Raw genomic sequence first — 12,016 nt, forward strand, 5'->3', positions numbered from 1 at the left:
AGCGCCGACTCGTCGTATGAACTCCGTGTCCTGGTTCGGCTACACTGGCGGGAACAGGGACTTCAGCGAGATCGCCTACGAGAATTCAAAAGGAGGGGGGAGTTAGTGACCATAAATGCCCTTCATGTAGCATACGTAACATACAATAAGTGATGCAGAGAATGAACTTACCATCACCATCCGTAACATCGCAACCCTGATAGTCGGCATCGTTGCTCGGGGCCGCATGTGAGGGCTCCATGGCTCCTCCATCTGATATTACAACACATATGTAACTGCATATGTGTTCGACGTTTGCAGTTGGAAGATAATGGAAGCGTACAGGAAGAAAGAAAATGAGAAAAATAATTCCCATGTTACCGTTCAAATTCGGGACGGCAAATATCGGCTCCATCTGTTCTCCACCTAATTGGAGACCACAATCACACCACATGAATATGTTATTGCATTTTCATGAATTCAGAACGGAAGTAGATGACATCGAATATAGTAGGGAAAAATCGTAGCACATGACAACGTACCTATCTGTTCGTCGGTTGCTACGGGCAGTGGGTCGTGTACGTTGTCCGGGCGAGCCGCGATGTCTCCTCCATCTGTTGATGAGAACATGAAAACTGTGTGAATACATTAGGTTTCCCAACTTCCACAACATACAAATTCCGTCAAATAACAAGTTTCAATGTGCTCATAAATAACCCACGTACCTTGTACATGTGCAGTTCCTGTATCTGCTCGCATGTCTCGCTCGTCTGGAGAATGCTCCATTTCTCCTCCACGTATTTCTAACTCGCAATTGTCGTATGGAAAAAAATGTGAGCTACAGGTGCATGTGCTACTGTCAAACATGGGTGAAAATTATAAACCAAACGGTTTATGTATTGAACATTCATACCTTGCGGAATACTACCTGAAACGCCACCCTCGGTATCGGAGGGCATCGCGGCTGGAACGGGGGTCGGAGCAGGTGGGGCCACGAGGGTTGCAAAGAAAGCTCGGAGTTTTTTACATTCGGATGTCACGTGCTGTTCGATTTCAAGCTTGCCGATGCGGAGTCGCATTTCAAAGAGAATTCTTTGGTCGAACAACATCTCTTCCACCTCCTCTTTGGTGACGCCTGATCCGGATGTGCGAACTGGCCGTGTCTCCTCGTCGGCCCTCGCACTGGAGAAGATACGTAGGTCGCTGGAGGTGTGGAAGACGCACCGGTCTGCCCTCTACAAGTATCCGCACCGACGCTGGATCGCTCACTGGCGCCCTCGCCACTCTCCTCGGCATCGGCACCTTCATCTCCAGACGTGTCATCCTCACCACCTCCTCCGCTCGAGACTCCGTCATCGGATTCCTGCCTCACCAACTGGCCGCCACTTTCACTACCTCCGTGTGATGCATTAAACTGAACCCCACAACGTTCCTGGCAATCTCATCCAGCACAGGCACCGGAGGATCATCGTACGGCACGAGAGTGGAGAAATACTGCTGTTCCGCCTCAGCGTCGGTGGGACGAAGTGTGGCATACACATGCAACTGCAATGTACGGTTATACATTAGAAACGAAAAGATTCAGGAATGACATGAAACGTGAATAACAAAAGTAACACGTGGTATCCATACCCGCACGTTCTTGAAGAATGCATTGTATGTACGATACTGTGGCTGTTTTCGTGCGGACCACCTAAGCAATCGTGGCATTTGTTCCCCAACTCTCTGGCCAAAACGTTCCCCAATCTCGGGAACTGCCTCGTACGCCCAAACCTGTTCCATCAAGACAAACAGAAAAAATAACTGAGATGGTACGCACGATGCTACATGACGGCAAACAAATAAAGCATGATATGCTAGTATTTAAAACATTGTGTACCTGCATGGCAATGGAAAATCCATGAATAGTGTACGTAACCTCCTTCTCTTGCCTCCTCTTCGCCTTCAGAAATTTCTTTGCCCAGAAACCTCGGAATCCGTGCAGCAAACGCCGATAGCCGACTCTACCCCAAGGGTAGGCAAAAAAGATATCTAGGTCATCAACAATAGATAGTGTACGCAAATCAATTCCGACGTTATTATCAGGGGCATTGAAAACTCCTTCGACTATTAGCACGAGCCCTAGCTTGTAGCGGTCGGCTCGGGCCATCGAAGGTCGGCCAATAGTAGTTTGGAGTTGTGCCAACGATATCTTCTCCATGGATTTGAAGTACCTCTCCTTCGGCCTTCTCCTCTCCAACACTCGATTGAACTCATCACCCTCCGAGAATAAACCGCATCTTAACCCCGTCACAAGGGTGTATTCCTGTAGACCGAATCTCATCATGTTGCCTTGCACATTGAACCAGAGCTCGTTAACCTTGTCAGTGCGAATGGTTCTGAACACGAGCTGCTGGATGAGCTGGGCAGAGAATTGAATCTCTGCAACCTCGGCCAGATATCCGAATGGGGAGTTTCGAAACTCGTCGCGCTGTCGGTCATCGAAAACGTCCATCACTGTCTTCACATACTTCAAGTTGCTCCTCTGTGAAATGTGGGCCCGCAACCTTGCCTCCTCTGGAATACAATAATCAAACTCCATCAATCCTGTGTCCTGCAATATGCATTCATAAAACTCACTCGGGTTACTGGATAAAGTTAAAGATATTGTATCATAAGTAGCAGTTTAATGAAACACACTAAGGCATGGACACACTCAACTGTCGAGAAAAACTGACTACAACCGTCGGTACCGATAGATGATCTGTCGAGATCTGTCTATACCGACAGTTGATGTCCAAACATACCGACAGTTGATGTCCAAACATGCAAGAAGGCTGGCCTAACTGTCGAGAAAACCTGAGCTCTACTGTCAGGAACGACAGTTTAGTGGGAGGCATTGAACTTGTTATTGCTGAGATAAAAATTACGTAACTTAATCACTATTACCACATAATATTAAAGCAAATATTTGAATGGATTGGGGCCCCAATAATGCATGTAAACAAATGATTGACAGTCCAGTGGGAGGCATTGAACTTGTTATTGCTGAGATAAAAATGACGTAACTTAATCACTATTACCACATAATATTAAAGCAAATATTTGAATGGATTGGGGCCCCAATAATGCATGTAAACAAATGATTGAAAATGATTGATGTATTATACAAGCTTTAGCATTCAGTGATTGGAATATAAATAATGGAAACGTGATATTGATAAGCAGAATAATTAACAAACATTAGACTTCATTACCATGTGCCTAATGCCCAGCAACACACCTAAAACTCTACCGTTATATAACGGTATCCTATGGCATTATATTACAGTATATTAAAAAAATCCATGTTGTCTAAGTCTAAGGAAATATAAAATTGGAATAAACTGTGAACAGAGATCTTTGAGATCCATGTTCACAGTCACAGCTTACCAGAAAGAAGAGGGGAAAAAGAAAAAGATAGCAGAAGTAGGTCAGACAAATGATGAGAAAGATAAACTAAATAAGTATTCCCAACTCCACTGCTCTTCACAATTCAATATAAAAGACTACAAATGCCTCTTACCCTAAAATTTATTAACTGGGTGGGGCGTGGAAAGCATGTTAAAAGTCCCGGTTACATGGGAGTTTTTGTCACAATGCTTCTTCGATTTTCAGATTATGAAATTCCAACCTGCATATGGCAGCAAGATGCAATTCAAATCAACCTGCAATCCCCAATGGTGGTAATCATACGTCTGAAATAATCCTGAACAAAGTTTTTTAATCCACAGCTTCCATTTTCATTTTGTATGGTGTGACAATTATACTCCGCCAAAATCGATATGTCTATATGAAGTACACATGTCGTCGTACGCTCAATAAGAATCATACTGACTATAACTAGATCATTAGATTAGGATTTTAAAGCAATTACACGGAGTAGACCACAATCTAAAGAAAAAAGAAACTGAAACGGAGGTCAATACTTTGATTGCGTGTTGAATCTTTCCACCAGAAGGTGATATGATAAAACGAATGTGTCAATCGGAAGAAGAATCAACATTAGATGGTAATATTACAGACAACTACACATCTCAATGAAATTCCATGTATCTGACATAGTTTCTAATAGAAACAACTCCACCCTACTGAGACGAAATTGTAATTCCACATGACAATATATTTATTTTCTCCACTTATCTACATCTCCCATTCATGTGATATTGCGCCCCCAAGGGATCTACTCTGGTCACCACAATCAAGACAAACATTCAAATGAGCCTTGCTATCATATGGTATCCAAAATGGAGGAATATTATGTAGGACTACTTCGGGATCTATCAACTATAATTTTAAATTTTTACTTCTAATATGGTAGCATAAAATGAGGAACTTCACGGTTCATTAATTTTATGGCTGAGATGACTTGGAAAAGGTGGGTTTTCAGATACACAACTGAAGGTTTGGAGTTTCAGGAGGAAATGGCTAAAAAAAAAAATGGTTCGACAGGCTGTTCTAGGTGTTGTGTTAAACAATACCCTAGAAGATAACCATTCAGTTAGTGAGGTTTCACGGTGTCTAAGGGATTAGGAAAAATCCGAGCATCTCAAAAACAGTTGGGTTGAAAACACATGACGCGATCCACATGGAATCAAAAGCTCAGAAATGTTTAAGTACACTAAACAACTAAATTGAAGAATGGCACGAGTAATTCTTAGAGTTCGATCCCTACCATCCAACTAGGATGGACTTCGAGCCATACACAAGTGGAGGAAAACACAAAAAATAAGGAATACCAAGCACAAGCTTCTCTGACATTCTAAAAACTTCACCAATTCACACACTTTTTAGGACAACAGTATTATCATGAACTGTGAAATATCTAGAAAGTACACCAATGCTGAGCTTAAGAAGACAGTGACAATTATATCATGATAAACACTACGAACGGTACAAAATTTGCTAGGAAAACTGCAAGAAATTGTACAGAGAAAATACTTGTATGCATAACATTACAAGTCAAAAGGCATCTTGCAAGAGGAGGCCGCCAGCAATTGAATTCAGATTCAATGATAATTTTCACTAACGAAAATAAATAAAAAATTTACTTCTTCAAAGGAAATAAAATGTGCATTTCAAAAAGCAATCTGCACCTTCTACTTGTTCAACAATTGCATAATGAAAAAAATGTGGCTGCATCCTACTATTGGCCAACAAAGAGGAACAAAACTTGAAATTACAATGGGAAGTCAGAAGATGGGTGGATTTACCTTCGCCTTTGTTCGGTTTCTCTGGCAGTCGCAAGGGAGAAGACGGCCTCGACGTTGTGCTCAGCTTCGGGCGATTCGACGGCCACTGGGAGTGATTTCGACGTTGACGATCGTCGTCCAAGGCTGTGATTGCGGTCGGCGACTGCAGAGAGAGGGCAGAGAGAGGGTCGACGATTGCAGAGAGCTTCGACGTTGTTTTGGGTGAGAGGCGACGTTTGGCTCTCTTCCTTCATCTCGCTTTTTTTTTCTTTGTTTTTCTTCTCCAAACACTGCCTAGTCAAATCTACAATTAATGCAAAACCTGTAAGGTATTACATTTATGCAGAGGGGTAAATTAGTCCAAAACTTTCATAATTTGCCATATTTGTAATGTCAGAAAAAGAATGACATTTGTGTAAGTAAAAATCAAGATTTTGACATGCGGTGTAATTTCCACTAGAAGATATTTTTCAAAGTTTAGTGATCAAAATACGACTATCTCAAAATTTATTGGTGTGATGGGACACCACATATCCGTAAGCCACACCATCAATTTCGTTAAAGGTTTGAGATAAAAGTTTTATCAGTAACGTATAATATTTTTCAAAATTTAGCAACCAAAATTCGATTTTAAATTTCAGTGAGCAATCGAATATCTATATAAGTTCAATGACCATTAAAATAATTAACTCGGGATTTTACAGCGTTAGAATGTATACGACGCCGTTTAGTGGATGGTTTTTACAATTCGTGCAACGTGGTATTCCGGTTAATGATTCGACGTGCGAGAGTATTCATTTTCACCGTATAAATACTATTCTATATCTCTCGATTTACGTTTCCTGAGCCACTTTCAATCATTTCTTTCAGGAGCTCAATCTTTTCGCAGCCGATCTTTATCTCTAACTTCTGTAAGTACTTTTTAATCGTCGATTGATTTATAAGTTTATTTCTATTAATCTGATGATCATGTTGTGTATCCTGTACTTTTATCCGCTTTATTTAATTGTTTTTTGTTTGAATTGTTATCAGATCTGTTTGTTTTTGTTACTCAGCATTTATATTAACTTCTGCTATATTACTGAACATGTATTCCTTAATGTTTTTTGGTACAGCGAAAGAATTCCTAAATTTTGTCTCTTTAAAACTTCTTTTGGTCCCCTATTTAGCAATTTCAATTGAATTGATAGCTTATTAACAGAATTAATTATTCATGTTTTTTGAAAGACAAGATTTATATGAATTAGGGACGCACCTAGATTTATGGTTAAGTGGAGTTGAGATAGAAAATAGGCTAAAATAAATTGTGAAAGAAACCCAAAAAAATCTAACATTTAAATTTAGAAAAGCCCAATTGAAGGTTTTTGAATATTGAGTGGGGGCGGCCAACCCCGCACGACCCATAATGGGTCTGCCACAGTATGAATACATATACAAGCTTCCGGACGCGTCAAATATTTTATATAAAAAAATATGAGGAGGCATGTTGAGAACATATTTAAAAAAGTACACGTAGTCTTACTCTAATATCTTCAGCTTTTAGACAATGATTAAGTATTAAAAAATTTTCTTGGCTTTTTGTGAATTGTTGATTTACTTTAGAAACCATTCATGTACTACAAGCACAAATGTGAACTTAGTATCATGAATAGTTGTGTGCATTTGTGCATTTGTCATTTAGGTTTCTTTTACGAAAATGTTGGCTAAGAGAATAAATGGATTTTCTATATGATAACTGCTTTGGATATATACACTTACAACATAAACGGGGATGCACATACACTTTATAACTTTTGAATGCCTTTGCTAGTTGTTTTATTAGCTTCACAAGTCTTGGTTTTTTCTTTTTTCTTTTTCCATTTGAAGGATTTGTTGAAATAGTTACAATAAATTATGACGGTGGTTATTCTTTTTGCCAACTCGAGCATTTCAAGTTTCCCTGGTTTGACAGTACCTTTCGGGGCATATTTCATCTTATCATTGTCTTAGATTTAGGCATAATGATATTTATTTATATTGGTGAACTAATTTTGTGACAGAGTCTTCATAGTTGGTCTCAAACTTGACAATGGAGGAGGTCTGGATGATAAAATTAGAATGGGAAATTGAAACAGTGGGTCACTTTTACACAAAATACTTGGACCTAGTGGATATGGTTGGTAGGAGAACAGGAGTCAACGTAGGTTGCATAGAAGAGCCAAAATGAGTTGGAGAAAATTTTAAAGAATTATGGATCTAAAATTTGATATACACGTTTAAAGAAAAAAGCAGGAGTGGGATTAAATAATCATTGAATCGTGGTAGTGACAATAGTTAAATTATTGCTTTCAGTGCTTATACTCTATAAATATGATTAATTAAAGAGACAAATAAATGATCTGGGGAGGCATAAATTTGTTAATTCTGACCATTTTTCGATGGAGTAGATTTGAATGGGTATGTGGGTTGAGGAAAGTTGCTATATGAAACACTATTTGAAAATTTTGACTTCTGCATTTGTAAATTGTAATGGGGAAGATGAAATCATTTTTGGACTTTGAGATGATTTATATTTTGATGCTATTGAACATGCTTTTTAAAAGAGGTTCTCCATTAATAACATTTGGAAGTTGGTTAAAGTTCTTGTTAAAATGATCAGCTAGCTGACTAGATTTATTGGGAATAAGGCTTAGCTTCTTGTTGTTGTGCATATCAAAAATTTCTTTAGGTAAAATATATTTTGCCTAAATGAACTGACTTTGAATTAATGATTGAAATATTGGTGGCATCATCACATACTATTGTTACAAATACATCATGCTTATTATGCCATTTTTTGTGCTTGTGAAAAGAGGTTTGGTTTCTGACATTTTCTGTAAAATAGGATGATGTCACGCGATACCATATATTTATGCTTCTGGCAATTGTGTTCTCACTTCTATCTGGTTGTGTTCTTTTCCTGTTTATATTTTTGGCGAATAGGAGTCTTAAAAGCTAGAGATTCTTGTAGATGGCAGATAATGGGGAGCAGGAGGAAACTGCTCCTAGAGGAAATGAGTGGGAAGTTGTATCACTTACTGCATCAGCATATGCTGCTGCTCCTCATCCCAAACAGGTTGTCTCGAGCAATGATAACGTCAATAACTTAGGTGGAGAGAATGAGGCAGAATTGTCTCGTGCTATGTTTATGTCCAGTCATTTCGTTTTTCCTCCAAGTCAGCATGAGAACTTGCCATTGGAATCCGAGTATAATGAGATACTGCAAGAAAGGGGAGGTGAAGATGATGGTCCCAATACAGTTGCAATGGAAGGGAGTAAATCAGATGCAGAGGACATAGAAAATACGAGTATCAGAGGACTGATGGCTGATGAATTTCCTGGAAATCATGTTTTTGATGACAAGGGTAACAGGTTACCGGTCAGTGGTTCAGACTTGGAAAACTATATGGACTCTGACGAATTGCAGAGCATTTACAACACCACAGAATTTAGTTCGCTCTACAGTGAAGCAACCCCTGTCAGGTCTACCACTGTTGAGGACTTGGGGGCTGATGATGTGATACAACCTTCCGATCATAGCTCAGATTCAGGCTTGTCAAATTTTCAGAAGCCTTTAGATAAAAACAAGGCTGACCTTCCTTGTGAAGCTTGGTGGAAAAGGCGGGCTGTTTCTTTATATGCCCATGCAAAAGAAACAAACACAGTTTGGTCTATTTTCATTGCTGCAGCTGTTATGGGGCTTGTAATTCTTGGTAACAGGTGGCAAGTTCTGTGCCTCAAGTGGCAATTTAGTATCAATGATGAGGTATCAACATTTAATATTTTAAAAATTCTTGATTATTTTAATGCTTCCTAGTTTGGGTTAATCATGGTATCAACTTTTGATAGTTCGACACTTTTTTATTGCATTATTGTGTCCTAGTTTCCATAATTTGATAGTTGTTCTGTTTATTCCTTATGACAGTGGCATCCAGAAAATCAGACTACCTAATTCCATGATTTAATTGAAGATGCTTTATTTTTTTGTCCAACTCTAGAAGTACTGTATTTTCATTTTTATTTTTTTCAAATAATTGAGAGACGATTCAAGTTTTCTAGTCTTGATAAGTTACCCTAGTTTTTTGAGGATGGTGGCCAGACCATCTGTTTGCCACTTTGGATTCTTTTCCCATATGACCTTGTATAATACAACAATGTTTTCTATTATCCATGTAGCTTGATAAATTTATATTTCATTTTTAAGCACTATAAGGTTATACTCATGTCCGAGTACTCGTATTCTCGTGTCTCGGTGCATCTGCATGCGCATTAGGATTATTGGATAGGAAGGAGAAAGTGAAATAACATATCAAGCCTGCTGAGCTTTTGCTGAAGAGACGTTTGTCCACCAACTTGTGCATATTTGCTTGCAATATGTTTTAATTTGCATGAATTAGAAACTGTTCACATGCTTTACAGTTTTCACCCCAACGTGAGTGTTCATACTAGCAAATTGTACTGTGTAAAAGTTAAATAACCCAACAGAATTTTGTTCTATACGGTATCTCGACTTCTAATATTGTTAGAATGCATTAATGGTTGATTTTATTATTATTATTATTTTTTGTCTTATTTTTTTGAAGACTTTAGTTATTTGCATTTGTTGACATGATATTGTCTCTACAGAGGATGGTTAGGTTGCTGGGCCCCTTATCTCGATTTAAAGATTTGATTGTTGGTGGCCAGCGACAAGGGTCGCTTATCCGCAGGGGCCCCTAGCAGAACGTTAAGATGACGACGAAAAGCTTAAGAGGACGACAGAGTTCGTTGTATGTGATATTCTAAGTTTTATTGGGAAATTCGACTATCAATTCTCTTTTGACTAAGCTTGTTTACATTTGCTTTTTGTATGCTCTATCATAGGGTTGGTATGTATGTAAACTTATGGATATAATGTGACAAACAAACTGAACGAAGCAATTTTATTTCCCTTTACGATTCATTATCTTATCTGAGCTGTGAATTCCTGTTCGTATTTGGCTTTGGGTTTTAGTCGTTAAAGATTATACATTTTGGTTTAGGCCGTTAAAGATGATACATTATTAGTCATTTGAAGATGAACATACGTTTCATTATTTTGCTTGCAAGTTAAAAGTTTTAATTTTTTTTTTATTATTATTTTTTTTTTTACAGAATCTATATTTGTTAGTTTTCTTTATTGCAAAATTATTTTAGAATTAGTTTATTAAGGTCATTCTCCCGATGTATTATGTAGAAGTTTGGTGGGGATTAAAATTAAATTTTGTAGTAGATTGTGATATAAATTTTTGAAATGTGTGATTGAAAAGTTGTAGGACTCACGAAAGATGTTAATATTGATTGTTTGATTTTGATTTAGATTAAAATCAGATTTTAAAACCAAACATGAGCTATATATATTTAGAGTGTGGTTGGTTACATGGAAAGAATATAAATTTTAGGTAATCAAATTGTTTAAAACTTACTTGCATAGAAATTATAAATTAAAAGTGTTTAATTGATTTAATTTTTAAATTAAAAATTATTATACTTGTACATTTTTTATTGGTTGGCAGATAAGAGAGAGAGAGAATTGCATGGAAAATAAAAATCTACTTCCCCCTAAAAAAAATAATTTCATTTTTTCAAAACAAAAAAATATATATATGGTCATGTGATCAAAAGTAGGAAAATATTTTTCATGAAAAAAAATCATGGACGTGAATAATGAAATGTATTATTGAATATGAAATTTTAATTAAGTTATAATTAAAATTAATAACACAAAAATACATAAATAAATTTGAATATTAGTGAAACAAGTGTGATTGTTAATTAATTGAAAATTGATAATAGGAAATTTATACACTAATGAAAACACACAAGTAAAATGAATTAATCAAATACGCACGTGCATTGATGATAACGAAATGGTTAAATAAATTAAATATATGTTGAAAAATGAAAAGTAATGTATTATTAAAATAACTGAATTATAGTAGGACTAAAATCGTCCAAAAAATGATTCTAATTTAAAGTGATATTTAATTCCAATTAGTAAAATTGGATATTAGTTAGTATGCATGGAAGTGAATAATTAAATACATTCTTAAATACGAAATTTTAATTAACTTGTAACTAGAATTAAAAACACCGAAATGCATAAATGAACATGAATATTAATAAAATGAACGTGACTGCTAATTACAGTTACATCTCGATAAAGTAATACCCTCGGGACTGGAAAAAAATATTCATTTAGCGAGGTTATTTATTTATCGATAAATGAATAAATTATTCATTTATCGATAAATAAATATTTATTATTTTAGAGAGAGCTTTTCAATATAAAATATGTACATTATATGTGGTAAGAAAAATCAAAAGACACTAATGAAAGTATTATTTGAATCTAGGGAAACTCAAAAGTTTTAGTGAAACTTAATGTATCTAAAAACTAAGTTCACGTACATAGCAAATGAAAATATTTAGTCTTTACCTATAAAAGTTAGATGTTTGGAAGACATATTCCAAGCATATACAATATTTTGTTTCCCCTCCAATGTCTTCTCATCATTTGAAATGAGTAAAAAAATCAACTTTAACCGATAAAATGAGGAGTGAAATATGTGAGCATAAGAAAGAGAATCCAACTATTAGCCAAAAAGATATGCAAGCATGGGTGCAACAAAAGTTTGATTTGACTATTAGTTAATCAACAATATCGAACACTCTCAAAAGGGCCTCGGAATATTTGTCAAATGAGATGAAAAATAGCGATGTTAAAAGGCACAAATCGACAAAATACCCTAATTTAGAGAAAGTTTTGTATGAGTGGTTTCTTTAAAGGC

The 12,016-nt window shown here is 36.6% G+C and overlaps 1 protein-coding gene and 1 long non-coding RNA gene across 4 annotated transcripts; one reads left to right on the forward strand and one right to left on the reverse strand.

The window, feature by feature from the left end:
* Positions 1 to 204: 204 nt before the first annotated feature.
* Positions 205 to 751, reverse strand: LOC111402805. Its single transcript, XR_002704358.1, has 3 exons — positions 705 to 751; positions 522 to 593; positions 205 to 275 (listed from the first exon to the last, which is right to left on the reverse strand). It is a non-coding gene; the product is annotated as an uncharacterized LOC111402805 (long non-coding RNA).
* Positions 752 to 5,985: 5,234 nt separating this feature from the next.
* Positions 5,986 to 10,178, forward strand: LOC111402547 (ATG8-interacting protein 1-like). Of its 3 annotated transcripts, none has more exons than XM_023030929.1 (3): positions 5,986 to 6,100; positions 8,151 to 8,973; positions 9,834 to 10,178. In XM_023030929.1, exons 2-3 carry the CDS (start codon positions 8,179 to 8,181, stop codon positions 9,924 to 9,926), a joined length of 888 nt encoding a protein of 295 aa, XP_022886697.1. In that variant the 5' UTR covers positions 5,986 to 6,100; positions 8,151 to 8,178; the 3' UTR covers positions 9,927 to 10,178. The 3 variants fall into 3 exon arrangements, with proteins under 3 accessions (XP_022886697.1, XP_022886699.1, XP_022886698.1); XM_023030931.1 differs by having other exon boundaries at positions 6,001 to 6,100; positions 8,179 to 8,973; XM_023030930.1 differs by having other exon boundaries at positions 6,011 to 6,100; positions 8,154 to 8,973.
* Positions 10,179 to 12,016: the final 1,838 nt, after the last annotated feature.

Source organism: Olea europaea, chromosome 10 (assembly GCF_002742605.1).
Source record: "Olea europaea var. sylvestris chromosome 10, O_europaea_v1, whole genome shotgun sequence".
In the NCBI taxonomy this organism is placed as follows: Eukaryota; Viridiplantae; Streptophyta; class Magnoliopsida; order Lamiales; family Oleaceae; genus Olea; species Olea europaea.

Excerpts from the sequence above, each read along its gene's own strand:
- LOC111402547 (XM_023030929.1), top strand. The coding sequence starts at position 8,179 with ATGGCAGATAATGGGGAGCAGGAGGAAACTGCTCCTAGAGGAAATGAG. Across the intron at positions 8,974-9,833 it reads AATTTAGTATCAATGATGAG|AGGATGGTTAGGTTGCTGGG; the intron begins GTATCAACATTT and ends TTGTCTCTACAG.